Source organism: Podarcis bocagei, assembly GCF_964188305.1.
Source record: "Podarcis bocagei genome assembly, chromosome: 3".
Lineage (NCBI taxonomy): Eukaryota > Metazoa > Chordata > Lepidosauria > Squamata > Lacertidae > Podarcis > Podarcis bocagei.
The window spans coordinates 72,489,914-72,509,967 of record NC_138127.1 but is presented as its reverse complement, the minus strand read 5'-3'; the positions used below and the strand labels follow the sequence as shown (position 1 = coordinate 72,509,967).

At 43.6% G+C, this 20,054-nt stretch overlaps 1 protein-coding gene across 5 annotated transcripts in view; it reads right to left on the bottom strand.

Annotated features, from left to right (window-relative positions):
• LOC308582914 (uncharacterized protein) overlaps window positions 1-19,052 on the bottom strand; it is a gene marked incomplete at its 3' end in the record, with an annotated part of 85,785 nt that extends 66,733 nt beyond the window's left edge. For 2 of the 5 annotated variants that reach the window (XR_014005934.1, XM_081186503.1), the window contains exon 1: window positions 17,837-18,569. Coding sequence is in view for 4 of the 5 variants with exons in the window: in XM_081186503.1 (XP_081042629.1) it covers window positions 17,837-17,963 (127 nt within the window). The other 3 variants (XM_081186502.1, XM_081186501.1, XM_081186500.1) reach the window with 3 other exon arrangements.
• Between the last annotated feature and the right edge of the window lie 1,002 nt (window positions 19,053-20,054).

The window sequence follows — 20,054 nt, the reverse complement described above, 5'->3', positions numbered from 1 at the left end:
TTTGCCCGGATGGGGGAGTCAGGACACACAGGCTAAACTGGCACATAAAAAGCCACTGATCTAGGCAATCTAAAGAGAAACAATGAAATATGAGGTAGCATGGCTTGCAAATGGATGCCCTACTTTCTGAACACAGAATATAGCTGAGGCCTCATGCCACGAAATATTCCCTTACTTATGCAACATCATCTTAAAGCAGGAATGGGCAGCTTGTAGGCTTCCAAATTCTCTTGGACTCCAACTCCTATTAGCCCTAGCCAGCAGGGATGATGGGAGCTGTTGTTTCTCTCATCCTTGTCTTAAAGATATCCATCTCTTCTTGGGATATCAACACCCAGTGTAAACCTGTTCCAGTGGATGGAAGGCAAGAATTTTATTGGCTAGCATCTCAGCCAAGCCTGTAAAACTACACCAATCCGAAACCACTCAGGAGTTGGCAAATACCTATTCCTCAAAATGATGAATGACTTAGGTGAGGAGGGTGGGGGTGGGGGTGGGGGAAAAGAGATGTTACCTATTCTAGGACTCTAAATAAATTATTTAAACATGCAACCTGTTTATATCCTCTCCATATGAAAAATTAATGCACCACAGGCTCTTTTGTGTTTTCATGGTAAAATAAATCTATTTAGAAACTTTCCCCTCTTGAGGAACAAAAGAAAAGGGCTTTCTATTGCCAGTGTCAGAATTTCAACTATCAATCGTCCCCCTGTGCGGAAAGGGGACAGCTCTATTAATGAGTAGCCAGGTATTAACATAACAGAGCAGCCCCATTAATCTCCTGAGCACTGTAAGGTGCTGACAAAAATAAGCTGAAGCAAAGCTTTGTTGCTTTACTTTTTAATGGGGAAATGAAAGAGCAATTGCACCACCTCTGCTTCACAGCAGCTGAAGCCTGCCATAGATCCACACCAATGTGACTGAAAAAGCTCAGCTGGGTGTTTGAGCTCAAGAGGTGAAAATTAAACATGTAATGGCCCCTTCAGGTAGCCACCCTTCAGCAAAGCAGCAGCGAAAGATCTGCTTGTTAACCAGATCTAATACTCTGCTGAATAGCCACTTTGACTATGTCTACCCATTCATAAACTTCTGCAGGTGACATTCTAGTATACACTCATTCTACTGGTAGCAGACAGAAAATGCACCAGTAGAAGCGGTTGTGCACTGGGAGAAGGTCAAGGCTTGGTCACACTCATGCATGTATATCACTTGCTTCAACACTTGGCAGCTCACAACTAGTACATAAAATAAAAAAATTCCTTCCAGTAGCACCTTAAAGACCAACTAAGTTAGTTCTTGGTATGAGCTTTCGTGTATCTGAAGAAGTGTGCATGCACACGAAAGCTCATACCAAGAACTAACTTAGTTGGTCTTTAAGGTGCTACTGGAAGGAATTTTTTTATTTTGACTATGGCAGACCAACACGGCTACCTATCTGTAACTAGTACATAAAGTCAGCCTACACAGAAATGTTATTCTGTGACAGCTCATTCATACGTCTGACATTTATTTGTTAATTGCCAAGACCAAACCAGATGCCTTTGGCCAGTGACCAAGGAACACCCTCATTTCCATCATTTACTGGTACAATAAATATTTCCGACATTGATGTCAGAGCTTTCCATAAATAGAGATTCAGAATACAAGACACATCCATTTATTTTGTATCACATGCATGTTTGCAACAATTCTCCTCCTTTACCAGAAGGCTCTTGACCCCATGCTCCCTTCTGCAGAAATCACAGCCATCTCTTGCTTTCATGAGCTGAGCCCCTTGGTCCTATGGAATGGAATAAGCTAGAGCGGCATGAGCTGTAGGGTGGTCTTAGGCAATATTCAACTACAGTGGTACCTTGGTTCTCAAACTTAATCCGTTCCGGAAATCTGTTCCAAAACCAAAGCATTCCAAAACCAAGGTGCACTGCTTTCCCATAGAAAAGAATACGAATAAGAATAGAAGAAGAAGAAGAGCTTGGATTTGATATCCAACCTTTCACTCCCTTTAAGGAGTCTCAAAGTGGCTAACAATCTCCTTTCCCTTCCTCCCCCACAACAAACACTCTGTGAGGTGAGTGGGGCTGAGAGACTTCAAAGAAGTGTGACTAGCCCAAGGTCACCCAGCAGCTGCATGTGGAGGAGCGGAGACGCGAACCTGGTTCCCCAGATTATGAGACTGCCGCTCTTAACCACTACACCACACTGGTGTATTTATTATTTATACCCCACCCATTTGGCTGAGTTTCCCCAGCGACTCTGGGCAGCTTCCAACAAAATATTAAAAATACATTAAAACATCAGTCATTAAAAACTTCCCCAAACAGGGTTTCCTTCAGATGTCTTCTAAAAATCAGATAGTTGTTTATTTCTTTGACATCTGATGGGAGGGCGTTCCATATGGCGGGCGCCACTACCGAGAAGGCCCTCTGCCTGGTTCCCTGTAACATCGTAATGCAAAATGGATTAATCCGTTCCAGACTTTTAAAAACAACCCCTAAAACAGCAATTTAACATGAATTTTACTATCTAATGATCCATAAAATGAAAGCAATAAACAATGTACTGCAGTTGCACAATCAATCAATCAATCAGTAGCTGAACTGGGTTCCACAAGGTCACAAAAAAGAGCCGCAAAAACAAAAACGCAAAATAAATAGCAAAAACAGACGGACCTCAGCATTAACACTCAGAACGGAAGTGTGGCACTCAGAACGGAAGCGTAACACTCAAAACGGAGCATGTTCAGCTTCCAAAAAAGGTTCGCAAACCAGAACACTAACTTCCAGGTTTGCAGTGCTTGGGTTCCAAGTTGTTTGAGTACCAAGGTGTCTGAGAACCAAGGTACTGCTGTAACTGATCCTACCAGGAGTGCCATGACTTCCTCTAGCACCATGAGGCTCCCCTCTTCTCCCTCTGCACCCTCCTTTACTTAGGGGGGGGGGAATCAGGAGAACCCCCAGAACAGCACACATGGGAGGAAAGGGGAGAACATTCCATTTGACAGCATGACGTTGAATTCCTATGCATATGTCCTGTTTTACAGACCAGGGCTGTCTGGTCCAAGCCTGGTTTAAAGATAAAAAAAAGAAAAACCCCAAATAAAGGAGACCAGTAGGAAACTTAAATTGGGCCATCAGCCATGAATAGGGACACAACCGATCACCTGGTCACGGCCTTCCCTTGTGTTTCTATTTAAATTTTGGCAATTATTTCTAAAATGGCAACTGTACATATCAATTACCAATTATGCAAATTGATCCCTTTGCTCGGCCTCTCTTTTTTTGGTGAGACATAAGCAGCCATTCTCATTAGCAGCAACTCTGCACTGTTACTGCAGCTGAAGTGTCAGCCTTATTCCTGGAAAGTATGGCAAAACCTACTGGGCATGGGCCTAGGCTGCCAGGAAATGGGGGCCACCAACGTGGCATCTGCAGGCACACGTATTCCTGCAGAGGTCTTCCCTAGCATTCATAGGGTCCCCTCCCCTCTCTAAAATTAAACTTGAAAGCAGCATTCCATTGTAGCCAGTAGGATAGGTTGTGAGGTGCTGGTACCCATGACAGTTTCCAAATGTGCCCATGAATTCAAAAAGGTTGGTGATCCCATCTGCTTTCTCTTACAATAAGCAATATCCGTCCTCCGTGCTGCCTGTGTGCCAGAGAAGCCCAGTGGGTGCAGCACAACGTCCTTTATTTAAAAAGAACTACTTTGCCGGATCAGACAAATATCGCCCTAGCCAAGCCAACAGTGGCTCCCTGGATACATCTAGTTGATCAGAAGGGCATGCAGGCAATAACTATATTATATACCTTTACTTGCCCTCCGCTTCACTATTCAGAAGTATACAAGGAGTTTCCATTTAGCTATTAGTGCTAATAGCAATGGATTGACCTCTCTTCAGAGAATTTACCCGTCTCTTCTAAAAAGCCATTTAAGAGCCAAAGTGCATGTTACACACAAACAAGCACAATAGAACTCCACTGGCTATTGGAAAAGAGCTTTGGGAAGGGTCAATTTGTAGCAGAGAAACAGTGCCAGAGAGGGAACACGCAATCTACCTTCTGCTTCTCTCTATCCCATCCCCTTCTTCCCACTGTGGAGTGGGAGACATGTTCTGCATGTAATGCGTACTTTGGCGTTAAACTACTGGGCATCATCACATCATCCTGTAGCAGTGAATTTTCTCTGCTAGTTCTGCACTGCACTGGCATCACCAGAGCTGCACTAAAGGCTGTGGGATAAATCAGCTTCATACAACCAACATGCTTAACTCTAATTAATGCATGAAGGGGTTAAGACCATAGAATAAGCTGTCCTACCAGGCTTAGCTAAGTCACTCCCCCTCACCTTGGGAGGAAGGTCACCAGTCTTTGTTCGTTCTTTTTTCCAGCATGTGAACCCTACCAGGAAGGAGGTCTGGCCTGGTTGCTCCAAGCCCAGAACACATGACTTAAGCAAACCATATTCGTGTTTCTATATAAATAATTTAGAAACATTTACCACTTTTGAAACTAAGTTAAATTGCCTGTCTTTTCTTGCTGCTTTATGGAAAAGCACATGAATCTGACCTTCAAAGAGTTTGTAAGTAAACCATTTTTTTTTTTTTTTAATAATAATTTTTTATTGCTTTTTTTCCAAGGTCAGAATACATCGTCAGTAACACAACAAAAGCGGTTTTACAAAGAAAAGAAGCAATTATAGAAGAAAATTCACTTTTTCAAATCAATTTTCATGATCAACCGGACTTCCCCACGTCCTCCATCCCCTGCTTTCTTTACAATAAAAATAAACAGCAAATTAATACCTTATTTCATATGTTTTTGTGTTTTCATTTAGTTATATAGTCTGCAATTTATACTTTTATAAATCATAACTTAGTTTCCATCATTTACCAATCTCAGTACTGAAGCATGTTTTTCCCAAAAGCTTAGCAAATTCTCAACATTCATATAACTTGTAGTATTTTTGTAAATAGTCCTTAAATTTTTTCCAGTCCTCTTCCACAACTTCTTCTCCCAGTTCTCGGATTCTGCCTGTCATTTCGGCTAGTTCCATATAGTCCATCAGCTGCGAATGCCATTCTTCCAGCGTGGGTAACTCCTGTGCCTTCCAATATTTGGCTATAAGAATTCTTGCTGCTGTGGTTGCATATAAAAAGAAAGTTCTATCTTTCTTTGACACTCTCTGGCCCACAATGCCCAGGAGGAAGGCCTCTGGTTTCTTATGAAAGGTATACTTAAACACCTTTTTCAACTCATTATAAATCATTTCCCAAAAAGCCTTCACCCTCGGGCATGTCCACCAGAGATGAAAAAATGTCCCTTCAGCCTCCTTACATTTCCAACATTTATTATCAGACAAATGATATATCTTTGCAAGTTTGACTGGGGTCATGTACCACCTGTATACCATTTTCATAATGTTTTCTTTTAAGGCACTACATGCCGTGAATTTCATACCGGTGGTCCACAACCTTTCCCAGTCTTCAGACATAATGTTGTACCCAATGTCTTGTGCCCATTTTATCATAGCTGATTTAACTGTCTCATCTTGAGTGTTCCATTTAAGCAGCAAGTTATACATTCTTGAAAGCACTTTCGTCTTAGGTTCAAGTAGTTCTGTCTCTAATTTTGATTTTTCCACCTGGAAACCAATTTTTTTATCTTTTTTAAAAATCTCTAAGATTTGGGCATAATGAAACCAATCTCGCACCTTTCCTTTCAATTTTTCAAAACTCTGCAACCTCCAGGTATCACCATCTCTTTCTATTATCTCACAGTATTTTACCCAGCCACTCTCCATATTCCGTAGTTTTATGGCCTTAGCCTCCATCGGTGATAACCACCTCGGAGTCTTACTTTCAAGTAAGTCCTTATATTTAGTCCAGACAATGAATAGAGCTTTCCTGACAATATGGTTTTTAAACAGTTTATGAAGCTTTACCTTGTCGTACCACAAATATGCATGCCACCCAAAAGCATTACTATGCCCTTCCAGATCTAGGACATCAGTGTTTTCTAACAAAAACCAGTCCTTCATCCAGCAGAAGGATGCAGCTTCATAATACAATCTTAAGTCCGGCAGGGCAAACCCCCCTCTTTCCTTTGCATCTGTTAATATCTTAAATTTTATTCGGGGCTTTTTGCCCTGCCAGACAAACTTCGAAATATCCCTCTGCCACTTTCCAAAACATTCCACTCTGTCCACGATCTGGAGGGTTTGAAACAAAAACAACATTCTTGGCAATACATTCATCTTAACTGCTGCAATTCTTCCCGACAAGGAAAGTTTCAATCTTGACCAAGTTTCTAAGTCCTTTTTGATTTCCGACCAGCATTTTTCATAATTATCCTTAAATAAATTCAAATTTCTCCCAGTCAAGTTAACCCCCAGGTATTTCACTTTTGTAACCACATTTAATTCTGTTTCCTTCTGGAACCCGTCTATTTCTGAAGGTGTCAAGTTTTTTGCCAAAACCTTGGTTTTTTGTTTGTTCAACTTGAATCCCGCCACCCGACCAAACTCAGAAATTAGTTCTAAAGCTCTTTTTGTGCTGGCTTCTGGCTCCTGTAATGTCAAAACCAAATCATCTGCAAAGGCCTTCAATTTGTATTGTTTTTCTCCGACCTGTATTCCTTCCACCAGCTGATCCCTCCTAATCAAATTCAGCAACACCTCCAGGACAGAAATAAATAACAAGGGTGATAGGGGGCACCCCTGTCGTGTCCCTTTTTCAATTTTAAACTCCTCTGTCACCACACTGTTTACTATCAATTTAGCCTTTTGTTCTGAATAGATTGCTTCGATGCCATTTTGAAACGCCTTTCCCACTCCCATCCCTTCCAAATTTTTCTTCATAAATTTCCAAGATATATTGTCAAAGGCCTTCTCCGCGTCTATAAAAATCAAAGCTGCTTTCGTATTCATATTTGTCTGTAGTAACTCCAAAACATCAATAATATTCCTAGTGTTATCAGACAAATGTCTACCAGGGAGAAAGCCTGCTTGGTCCTTATGAATTACTTCATTCAAAACTTTTTTCAGTCTGTTTGCTAAAATATCAGCAAAAATTTTGTAATCCACATTTAGGAGTGAGATGGGACGATAATTCTTAAGTTGAGTCTTTTCAGATTCCAATTTTGGTATCAGGGTGATGAATGCCTCTTTCCAGTAAGTAAACCATTTTAAACTTGCCAAATGGGTGGTCTCTTTTGGTGCTGAGGAGAAGTGGGGAGCTTTGGAAGCAACTTAAAAGGGGAGCTATTCTCACATTTCCTCTATTTCTCATCCTATGGGCTCTCTTAGTAGCTCAATGTACTCAGATTCCCTCTCTACAGTGATGGGGAACTTAAGGCCCAGGCCCCAAATGCATCCCTCCAGGCTGCTCTATCTGGTCCTCAGTATTGTCCACAGACCCTGCCTCCTCCCCAGGCCACACAACTCTCTAGCCCTGCTCCCCTACCCCCTCCAGTCCTTTTGCTTGAGCAAGTCCTTGAATTACGCCTACCATCCTGTCATGAAGTCATTGAGAGGGTAACAGCAGGAGGGGGCTAATTCTGGAGTTGACAGTATTTAGGCTTTAGGCTTCCTTATGGATGGAAAAGGAAACCACGTTGCCTCTCTGTCTGAGTACACCACATACATTTAAAGCGTACAAACACATGCACACACACGAATCCTGGGAAGTGTATTTTGTTAATGGTGCTAGCAGGGCTGGCCAACACATGAGGCAAGGTGAGGCGAATGCCTCAGGCAGCAAGATCCACAGGCTCGGCAGAGCTGGCCTCCAAGGAATGCATCGCCCACTGCTGCCGCCACGGTGGCAGCGACAGCTGCAGCACAGTCACTGCAGGCCAGATCTGCCCACTTTCATAGGCTGCCTCTGCAGCATCCTCTTGGCAGATAAGAGGTGCTGTTGGTCTCCTCCTGATGTAGACCTTCGCTTACCCCTTTTTCCTGGGGTAGGGTGGGGGCACCAATTTGTGGTTCACCTCACTTGCCAAAATGTCTTTGGGACATTTCCCTGGGTGCTGGGAATTGAAGCTCCATGAAGGGTGAACTATAGTTCCCAGGATTCTTTGGCATGGAAAATGTGCTTTAAATGTATGGTGTGTATGCAGCATCTATCCACAACTCTGTGAGGCCTTGTGGCAAAAAGGAGAACATTCAGCCTCTAAGATGAGGTTTCTGAATTGATATATGAGCAAGAGCCTCTCTCTGTGTGTGTCTCTCTCTCACACACACACACACACACACACACACACACACTTCCCCCTTGTGTCTCTCTCTGTCTCCCAAGGCCCTCTGCTTCCCCCCTCGTTACTTATTTATTGCATTTAGAAACATTTTCAGCTGACTCTGCACTTGCCGCTTTGGTACACCTTGTCCTCTACGATGCGTCTCATACATTTTAAAGACAATTTTATTAAAAAATAAAAATAAAGCAGGTGAGTTAAATAACACCCTGTCCAGTCTTGGACTCAGAAAAGGGAGATTTAGGTGAGATGCAAGCTCTGGTCTATGAGGGAAGGTGACTGAGAAATTCTTGCTTTCTTGAATGGCATCTATTACGGATCATCAGATAAAAGTGTAAATTTGGCAGAAGGCAGGCAAAAAAAGAGGGGATGGGAGGGGGGAAAGCCCCTTCAATTAGGTTACTATTTAAGTTTTATGAACCTTTCACCCCTGGCTAGGACAAGAGGCTAGGGTGATGAGTGAGCCTGTCATTGTTCATTTAATATCCTCATATACTTAGGTGTTATTAGTTTGCTCTGTGACCCTCATCAAGTAAGGGATGAAACCTGATGTAAATACCATGGCAGCCGGCCTCTATGAAATGTGCTTAGAACAAGACTTCTTCTGGCTGAGGGGCAGACACTCTAACAGAGCAGTCCAAAGGAATTAGGAGTTTCTTCCGCCTTTGACTTTCTTTCTACTAAGTCCAAAGCCCTGCTGGGGTTGCACAAGCACATTGGAGAAGCAAGGGGAAGGCGGCATTTCTCCACTTTCTTTCTTCTTTTAAGAAGCAAGAAAGCATAAGAAGAGACTTACTGGATCAGACCAAAGGTCCATCTAGTTCTGCTGGTTGGCCATGGGAAGCCTGTGAGCAACATCACTCTTCCTGCTTGCGATTCCTAGCAACTGGTATTCAGAAGCAGCTTGCCTCCAACAGAGTAGCCACTAAGAGCCTTTATCCTCCAAGGATTTTGTCTAATCCTTTTAAAGGCATCCAAGTTAGCCTGGATATGGAGGTGGATTTCCAGGAAGTTGCGCTTCCCTCACCTCAAGATTTATCCTCCCATTGATCCCAATGGGAGACAAAATCAGTAGGCCATCTCCATTTCAGAAGCATGTTAGAGGAATGGTAGGGCTCTGAATCTGGCAGATCCATAGATTCGCCTGATCCCCTGAGACATAGTGCAGGAAGGAATACCTCCTTTTTGTCATCTCCATAGAGATTACCATGCTGCAAGGCGTTATCCATGGAGCCGGAGATCTGCAAAAATCCTGCGGTCCCTGGGGAAACCCACCAGGAAACAGGATTGCATCCTAAAGCTAGCTAATTTCCCCCCTGGTCATTAAGTGTTGACACTTATTATTTACATTTACACCCCAATCCCCCCCCCCAAAGAGCAGCATCTATGGTTCCCCATTTTTATGAGCTCAGCAACCGTGTGAGATAGGGTAGCTACATCATTTGCTGAAATCCCCTCTTCTACACAACTTCTTAAGATGCGTAAGCCCTGTTCTCTTTTGCATCTGGTTGAGAGATAGTGGCTAACCTAGAGGTATAATTTTTTTGGAAAAACTGAAGCCATGGGAAATGTTTGCCCCACCACAATTTCCAGAAAATAAATGGAAAAATGGAGGGAGTAAAAATACATGTTACTTAGGATTCTCTTATCAGTTATAAACTTACATTTACTATGTCAAGAACATAAAATATTTTATGTATAACTTAGTTAGCAAACAGTAAAATTTTATGTGCTGTAATTTAAAACTAAAAATGCTTTCAGTTTTATTCAAACCATAATTACAAATATGTCCAATGTTAGAAATGGAGCAGCAAGCTGCTGCCCCATAAGGTGCCAAATATACCTTGTTTTTTTTCCCAGTTGGGAAAAACACAGAGGATAAATATAGCAGTAAAGAAAGAAATAGTTTTTTATTTGGGCTCAGAAAACGTCTAAACCACCAGTTTTATCAAGGAACGGGGCTGGGAGAAACCAATACTGTACAACCTCGACCCCCTTCCAATTCCATGATGGAAAAGTAGGCATGGCTACATATACCATAAGCAACCATTCCTCTTTCAAAGTTTTTCAAACTCTCTTAAAAAGAAATGATGTGTCTGCAGGCCTGTCACCCTCCAGATGCAGCTGGACTCCAACTCCCATCAGTCCCTGACTGCACATCATGCTCAGGGATGATGGAAGTTGTAGTCTAGCAACAACTGGAAGACACCAGATTGGGAAAGGTTGCTTTGGTTTTCTGCTTGCTCTGCTCCTTTCCCAGGGAAAACATGCTCTTTCGGAACAAGCGGCAATCCGCAAGAAAGAAAAAAACTGTTCTTTGCTCTGACTGAGCACTAAGAAGCAGTTTTCCCTGGGGGTGGGGTGGGCTGGGAAGCAGCAAAAACAAGAGGAAGTGCGGATAAGGTTTTATACTAGGCTGGACTCCTCAGTTACCTCTTGACATCACAATATTGCAACTGTGGACAGGAGACAAAGTCAGAGAAACAAGGAGTGTGGCCATTTGTAATGATGAAACAGGACTTCATAAATAAAACCTGTTAGGAGTAAAGAGAAACAAGTGACAAACGACTCTTGGTAATAGGAAATCCTTACAGATGAAAAGTCGTAAGCAACAGCAGGAGGAGGAGGCAGTCGGGCTTCTTGGCTGGAATATAAGTCCTACCAAGAGAAGGAAGTGAGGATGTGCAGTCTCAATGAAACCATGATTGAGGGAGGAAGGGATAACACTTTTCAAATAAAAAGCTGTCATAATGAAGATGGAAAATGGCTATGTGGCCGAGCAAAGAACAAGAAGGAATTGATTTAAGTTGTGGTGTGGTCAATTTAGATTAAATATTAGGGTTGAGAACAAACTTTCAAACTGCCGGAAACTGTTGAACAAGCTATCTAGGGGAGTTGCAGAAATCATCTCCTCTGAAAGTTGTAAAGGCAAAGTTCTCATCCATATCCCAAAAACGGAATAGAAGCCAGAGGGCACGAGCAGCCAGGGACCTATAGTCATGAAATGAATTGGGGTGTAGGTGTCAAATTAAAGCGCAACACATATAGAGCTGTAGGGGTATGATTGTAAAGATTGCTGAGATACTATAGCCCTGTGCACAGTGGAGGTTGGTCCATTGGAATGAATGGTGCCTTGCCCCAGAACGTCAGACGTTCCCACAAATATATGAGAAGAGGCCACAAACAATGGGTATTTTTTAATTCCCAAGGAGGCTGCAAATAGAGACACTGTTGACATGTAACGGGAAGCCAAACCATGGCTTAGCTCTGTGTAATACAGTGGCAGCAGGACTGGGGAAGAAGTGGCCACAATTTCTGCTCTATGTAGCTACATGCTTGCTTGTTCATGCTAAGCAATAATTTGGTTTAGAGTTATGCGCAAAGCATCATAAACTTTATATAGTGCCATAATGTTCTAGGAGCATCTCTCACCTTGGTGTGTGAGCTCCTAAATTCCCAGACAAACCCATAATCTGGGGGAGAAAGGAAGGCACTTTTCCTGGGAATGGTGGAGTATATACCCTGCTTGGAGAAGATAGCAAGTTCAAGTCCTGGTCTCTCTAATTAAAAACATTGTAGCAGACACAACAGGAAAGGCAAATAAATGTCCATGGAGGACCTTAAAAATAAGAGTAGTGTAGGGACAGCCTTCTTGAAGCATATACGGTAGAAGGAAGGAGCAAAGTAGAGCACTGAATCAAAACTCACTGACCACTACAGCTGCCAAATGCATTACATCCAAGCTGGGTGAAAAAGCAAACACCTTACATATCAATTTGCATCCATATCTGTACAAAGCCTTAGAGCATTTCCAGACTGTTGCTATTTTGGGGTGGAAGTCCACCACATACCAGCAAATTCAGGTTGAGAAATTATACTTGATTGTAAGGCCTTGTGCAACAAACCCAATTCCCAAAACAGCCAGTCTCTTTGCAATAAGGAAAGTGATGAGGAAACGCCCTGGAAAGTATAGGATAACATTCACTTTGATGCAAGGTCATCTAACCTTGCTGCAAACAAATCAGAACAAATGCTAATTAAATAGCCAACATTATCTAATCTCCCTGCAAACAAATCAGCAAAATGCTCAATAAACAGATTGGCTAGAAGCACCCTTAGTGCATCTTTAGTTTCAGGCTGACCTTTGGCCAGTTATCAGAGAATCTAAATTGTATTAAATCTAAGCACTACTGCCTCCATGATTTGAGGGATCTTGGCCATAGAAGTCACTGCCCTGGAAGGGGAATTGTTTGGCTGCTGCTTAGGCAATTTGACTGCTAGCAAGACCTCCAGAAAAGCCAGTGTTGGGGATGGGTTTTGCTGGCTGGAGGTTGATGAGGTGCCTGTCTTTGATGAGAAGGTGCTTAGTATGCTGCAAGCTCCCTCTTGGCGTTTCTCATTTCATTTTGAGTAATCAATTGGGCTGCTTCGGAGAGGCTGTTTACGACCTGTAATTTGTATAATTTGATTTGACAGTAATTCCATTGTCGTTACATTTATTTACAAGATGCGTTCTTGCCCTGTGATTTGCTCAGTTCTTATCGGTGGTTATCTTTGCTTTTCCAATCATGGTTTTTCATAACCATTGATTACTTTTTAATTCAGAGAAACCACAATGGAAGGACACAGGTAAGGCAAGCCCTTCGTTCTTTTTTCCATTCCTTTAGGGCAGAGATTTGGATGTATGTTTGCTTTCTTTACAGTAAGGCCTGGTCAAATAGGACAGGTCATCACATAGTAAAACTCCTCCGGAGCTATACCACTCCTGAGGGCTAGCATATTTGAATGGGGTGGGGAAAACCTCTATGTAGAAAGTTAACAAATCTGGGAGAAGGCTAGGCAAGAACCCTCTCGCTTAACATCTAGCTTTCTATGAAAAGGGCAGCCTCCCACAAACAAATGCCCTCCAGATGTTTTAGACTCCAATGCCCATCATCCCTGACCATCGACCATGCTGGGTCGGTCTGATGGGAGTCCAATAACATCTAGAGGCCATGAGGCTGGGGATGGGTGATACAGCAAGTCATTGTTAATTTGGAGCCACATCCAATCATGCTATCCGCCCCCCCCCCACACACACTTTCAGGCTCAAGCAAAACAGTCCTAGAAAAACAGTTTCCCTATGTTGTAAGTTGTTTCTGTTTAGCAAGCTTAGATCCTGAAAGAATTCGGAGGAACTGGCTAAGTAAAAGTAAACGTGGTTGAAGGCCAGACTAGATGGTATGCTAGCTCCGTATCTGTGCCCTTAAATGCAGGGTTGTTCTTCTAACAACATAAATTACCAGCATTGTGGATGAGTCTAAGACAGTGTTTCCCAACCACTGTTCCGCGGCACACTAGTGTGCCGTGAGATGTTGCCTGGTGTGCCGCGAGATGTTGCCTGGAGGGAGGCGGGCGAGTCGGGCAGCGAGAGGCGGGGCGGCGGCGGCAAGGAGAGGCCGCCCAGCGCGGGGCTCTCGCCGTCTGCCTGCCTGGCTGCCTGCGAGCTCGGCGGGCAGCGCCTCCGTCCGCAGCGCCCGCCTCGCGGCTCTCATTCCCTGCCCCTGCCAAAGCTCACCCAGCCAAGCCGCGCTCTCCTTCCTGCCTCGCTTTGCTGCCTCCTCCCCCCCACCCCCAAAGCTTGGAGGTTCCCCGGCAAGGGGGAGGGGAAAAATTGAAACTTACACTTTCGTGCGTCCCTCCCGGCGTGACGCTGCGCGCTGACGTCACGGGGCTGTAATGGTGGTGTGCCTCGAGATTTTTTTCATCAAACAAGTGTGCCTTTGCCCAAAAAAGGTTGGGAAACACTGGTCTAAGAGTGTGCTTCAACACTTTCCCCTCCCCTTCCCATGGCACTGATTTGGGCTGGGAGCCCTGTACTGAGAATTTGCTTCGATGGGAGCTTCCTGCCCCTATGCAAATTGTCAATATTGCAGATATTAATATTGTGCAGCTTGAAGTGACTAGAGGCATAAAAACGGACTCCGTTTGGAATTAAACATGGACTAAACCCATTAGAGGGGACACGGGTGGCGCTGTGGGTTAAACCACAGAGCCTAGGACTTGCCGATCAGAAGGTTGGTGGTTCAAATCCCCATGACAGGGTGAGCTCCCGTTACTCGGTCCTTGCTCCTGCCAACCTAGCAGTTTGAAAGCACGTCAAAGTGCAAGTAGATAAATAGGTAACACTCCGGCGGGAAGGTAAACGGCGTTTCTGTGCGCTGCTCTGGTTTGCCAGAAGCAGCTTAGTCATGCTGGCCACATGACCCGGAAGCTGTACACCAGCTCCCTCAGCCAATAAAGCGAGATGAGCGCCGCAACCCCAGAGCTGGTCACGACTGGACCTAATGGTCAGGGGTCCCTTTACCTAAACCCATTAAGGTAAAGGTTGGCAGGAGCAGGGACCGAGCAACGGTAGATCACCCCGTCGCAGGGATTCGAACCGCCGACCTTCTGATCGGCAAGTCCTAGGCTCTGTGGTTTAACCCACAGCGCCACCCGCGTCCCTATACCTAAACCCATTCAATTGTTCAAAACTTTACTTGCACAAGTTTCTTCAAAACAGAACAAAACCCAGTAAAGGATGCATCCAAACAATTGTACAATATCTTGTACTTGTCAAGCATAGGCTCAGCATCTTATAAGAAAATAATTTATAGCCAGAGCTGACAAATATAGCTCTCACACACAGGCTCCATTAGCCTGCATTCTAGCCCCAAAGGCTATGGAGCTCCAACAGAACCTGAGAACAAAGACTCAGCCACCACCCTTCCACGATGGCAAATTTGCAATTCAACAGCCTCCAGTGGCGTAGCGTGGGTTGTCAGCACCCGGGGCAAGGCAAGTAATTTGACCCCCTAACCGGTGGATTTGCGCCCCCTAACCCTAACCCCCAGATGTTGCGCCCGGTGCGGCCGGCCCCCCCTGCACCCCCCACGCTACGCCACTGACAGCTTCCCATGTGATCTAAAGTTAAACACCTCCTCAGAGCTACCAGAGAACAGTAACAACAGTTATCCATCTAGGAGCTCAGAGATCTCTTTTTGCTTTTCTTCAGCTTTCAGCAATACACATAGACATTCTCTAGGGTTGCCATATTTCAAAAAGTGAAAATCCAGACACAAAAGGGGGGGGTGTTGAGCTCCCCTCCCCAAAAAATCACAAAAATAAAAAGGAAGTTTTTGAGGTTTTTTAAAAAATGAAATCCCCCCAAATCTACACTTCTGACATGGGTTACCATGGATTTTCCTGGACATTTCAGCAATTTCCACCCGAACACTGTTTCCAGCAGCTGAATCCTGGCTATGTCCAGGCAATTCTGGACATATGGCAACCGTACATTCTCTATTTCAGTGTCAATTAAATAATGTTACTTAACAGTCAGTGTATGGGAGGAGAGCTAATTTGGATTGGGAGCATAATGGGGAGCTTAGGGTTAAATCAGGAGCCTGATCAGCCCAAGGACCACATTCTTTCATGGGTGACCTTCTGGGGGCCGCATACCAACAAACACCACTTAATCCAGGCAAGCCAGAGGCATTACCACAGCCGAATGTCAGGTTCCTGTCAGATAAAATCATTAGAGGAAGATTCACAGCAGGGGCAGTGAGAGATATGGCTGGGAAAAGCCCAAGGGTGAGATACAAGGGCCATGAAGGGTCTCATTTGCCCCCTGCCCCAGTCTGGGCTTTCCCACCTTAGGTTAAAGTCTTCTACCACCCACCGTGCGGTCAAAATCTGGATCAGGTGTTGTTGTTGTAGACATCAAATTTTGATGATATGCAATGTCCAGACACTTTATATTCCAAAGAAACTTTACTTTCAAAAATATAACTTAGAAGAATATATTTACAATCTCATGCCTGGGTTTCTCCTATTAACATTTAGGGATGTCCTCTGTCTGTTTCACTTCAGACAGATCACACTAACACACATTGTCCTCAGCAGTATTTTGAGAAACCTCTCACAGCCGCATGAGCCCTCACACGCACACAGAGAGAACAGAAAGCAGTTAAAAATGACAGTTACTTTAATAACAGTCACAACAGAATAGAATGGCTCTCTCATGTGACTCACAGTCAGCCAATCACAGGAGACCTTCTATCAAAGGGGAAAAACCATGCTAAAAATACACAGCAATTCAACATAAGCAAACATTCCTGTTTCAGAAAATCAAACCATTATCATTAACAGGTGTCCCATATGTTAACTCTTTCTCCCGCAATTGAGGACACAGACACAGAACTAATGTGTATGGTCTAGTTTGGTCAAAAGGAAGGAACACACTGCCTTTTAAAGACCTGTCATATGTATAGTGCATAAGACCTGCTAGCCTATATCAGATCAAAAGTTCAGTTAGTTCAGTAGGCTGCCTATGCATGCATTTCAGGATGATGAACATCACCCTGCCCCTCAACCAACTTGCCTCTCAACGCACACAACTCCTGCAAGTTCCTAATTGTGAGATATTCCTGGCGCTCACAGAGCTAAGTATAGTGTTCCTGCCTTTTCCAATCCTTTCTCACCTTCTGAAAAACCTTGATTTGCTGTATTCACCATTTTTTAAAGGGGTCGGGGGAAGATTTCTCCCATCTGCCATCCTACTTGTGTTACTGCGTTACAACAACCAATAAAGTAGCACCTTTCTCCAATATTTTAACAAATGGAAATATTTTTGTCTTTGAGTCCAGATGCACAGATTGTTGCTTCCTGGGAATGGAACTTGCACTTTTGTTGATGTTCAGGCACACAACTTGCCGAGCACTTTAAGCGTCAGAAAGTCATGTACTTGAAGAATGAAAGGAGAGACCATTAACTTTCCTGGCATCAAACACAATTTTTTTTAAAAAAAGTTAAACATCTATATTTGGGTCCTAATGTATACACTACTACTGAAGGTATAAGCACAAAATTGTTTACATGTCACCCAGAGACATTCGCTCGTACAAAGCCTGGATGTAGCATATGAAACACACTCCAAAGTGACTCTGAAACATTAGCAGAGCCCTAAAAGCTTAAATGCTGTTCTGGAGAACCACAAATTACCCCATTCACCCCACCCCATGTTAGCCTTCAGTAACTCTCAATATGAATTCAGCTTTCCACAGAGGAGTCTCAGTCAACTCTATAACAAAACCTCCTCAAAACAACTATCTATTATCCAGTGCTTGCCAACCTGGAATTCTGAGATGGTCCTAAAGGCACTAGTCAGAAAATGGCTGCTGCCATCACGAAATGGCTGCCACCACCAAAAGAGTATGTATGGCAGAAAAAGGGACCAGAACATAAAATGGTTCAAATATGGAAAATAAAAAACCTATTCTGATTTAAAAAAAACAAACATGTTTGAAAAACTTTCTTCTTTTCCATATACTGTTAAGTCTTGGCTGTTATGCAGTTTTTTCCCCAGTGTGTCGTTTAGAGCTAGAAAATAAAAGGTATCTGAATCCAGGTACAATTTTGAATTGCTACAGCCAGCCATACGCATGCATATGATTCTATGGAATAAAAATACATATTCATACTGGCAATATGGGTTTTTAAACTACATTTGTGGAATAAAAAGAAGAACAAAAATACAATGAAAACACACAGAAAATACTCACCGGAGTAGTAGCTGAACAATTCTGGCCCAGAGTAGTGTGACGTTTGAGGCTGAAAGTCATCTACAAGCTTCTCAAAACTCTGTATGAGGAGGCAATAACAATACTTGTAATGTTTCTGCATTTCCATTGAGCTCTCCCCTGCCTCCAAAAGACAACCTTGGAGCAATCCCTGCTGTGGGGCAAGCAGCAGAAACAAAAAAATGAAAAGAAAAAGGGATACCCTGCCCTCTCACTCACAGCCCCACCCCTGTGTTCAATGGAAGCCTCTCCCAAGCAGCTGCCTGCTCCGTGTACCAGTAGGTAGCAAAACAAAACACAGCATGAGTGGGAAGATTCCTGCATTTGTTTCCTCACCTCAACATTTTCCAAAAGTTCCTCAAGCAGCTGTCTGCCCAGTGTTCCACATGGCCAGAAGGCAGCAAAATGAAGGTTTACTGTGCTTCTTCCACTACCTCAACACATACTTTTTTTAAAGGCTTGTCAAGAAGCTGACTGCCACCTGCTCCATATCAGGGAGGAAAACAAAACAGGTGGAGCCAAGGAATAGGAAGTAAGAAAGAAGCAGGGGAAGTGCAATAAAGAGAGGAAAACAACTCTTTAGAATCCCAGGGATTCCTATCGCTGGATGTCCAAACAACTCACTTATCAATCACAGCTGTGACTTCACTCATTGGCTAAAAACACCGACAGGTGAGAGGAGCAGGGCTGCAATATTTCACAGAAATTACTTGGAAGAGTACCTGCACATTTTGCTTCATAACCCTTTTTCTAGGAGGGCTACTTTTTAAAACAAGAAAACTCAGAATCTGGGGCTTCTGCCTGAGGGTGCCAATGAAGGCTTCCTGGGCACCATGGCACCCAAGGGCCACTATGTTGGCAACTTCCAAATTAACCCAAATGTCCCCTTTATGGTCATATTAGCAAGGCCAGTCCAGCCATTAGATGAAGTGAGGAGGCTGTCTCAGGCAGTAGATGACAGGGGCAGGGTGTGTGGCAAAGTGCTGGAGAGCAGAGTGGGGTGTAAGCTAGCCTCTTTCTCCAGTATTGAAATAAGGTTCAACTCCCCAGCTGGTTGGTTTCTGTACAAGGAATGGGATCAGTGGCCTCAGGCCGCAAAGTGTTTTGGACCAGCCCTGCATATTAGCCATCTGACTATATTCACATCATTTGACATAAAACGATAGATAAATGAGTGAAAGAATTCTTTTCAACAGACAAAGAGAAGACTTCAGCCTTAGAGTAGGCAATTCTGCACCCAACAAAAGGAAAGGAAGTGTCTTGCAACTACTAGGAAGACCAGAAAACGGCACCACTTCCATCATCAGCACACAAGGAGCTAAATGTGCAGTTTCTCCTAGGCATGTGGTGTGCAATGAAGAAAAGCCTTAAGAAAGCAGCTGTCAAACAATGGTTCCCAATGATGACGGGGTGCTGAGTCTGATGGACATTGCACAACGGTTGCTGTTATTCCATATTGCTTCCTGTTTTGTGGATTAAGTGTCAAACAGGGAGCCACCTTCACCAACAGCCTATTATAATCACACCTGGCATTGTTGACCTACTTCCCTTCTTTCATGCCTTCACAGGGTCTACCTTTTCAGACATAGGAAAGAAACTCAATAAGGGCTAAAGCAGACATTTTACACATCTTATTTTTTCTGTTTAAAATTATAGGTGGGTGGGCAGTGGGTCGGGGTGGGGGAAGAGGCAATTCTTGGAAGGAGGTGGTACACAGGAAGAGGGAATACTTCTCTCATCATTCACCCACCATGATCAGAATGAGTTTCTCTCTCTAACACACACACACACACAGAGAGAGAGAGAGAGAGAGAGAGAGAGAGAGAATGGCTAAAAGGCATAGGGGAAAAGGTCTTCTTTGGTATCAACGGTGAGAAGCCAAATTGTATTTTTTTTTAAACAACAACACTCATTTGAGGATGGGGGCATTTTGAAGTGAGGAACATTTTGCCCTGCAGAGCACTATTAGGGGTTTATTGATTTATGGGAGCAGCTAGGGGGAAGAAGACTTCCATACCTACATTCTAGGACCACTTTGGAAAATGTCCAATACATTAAAAACATAATACAAGCCTGCTGACCACACCCAACCTCTCTCACCAGCAAGGCAATACAACAAGTGAATAGTAAATGAATCCATACAAGTAACACTGACACAACCCCTCACACACACTTAAGTAGAATAATAGAAGCATAACCA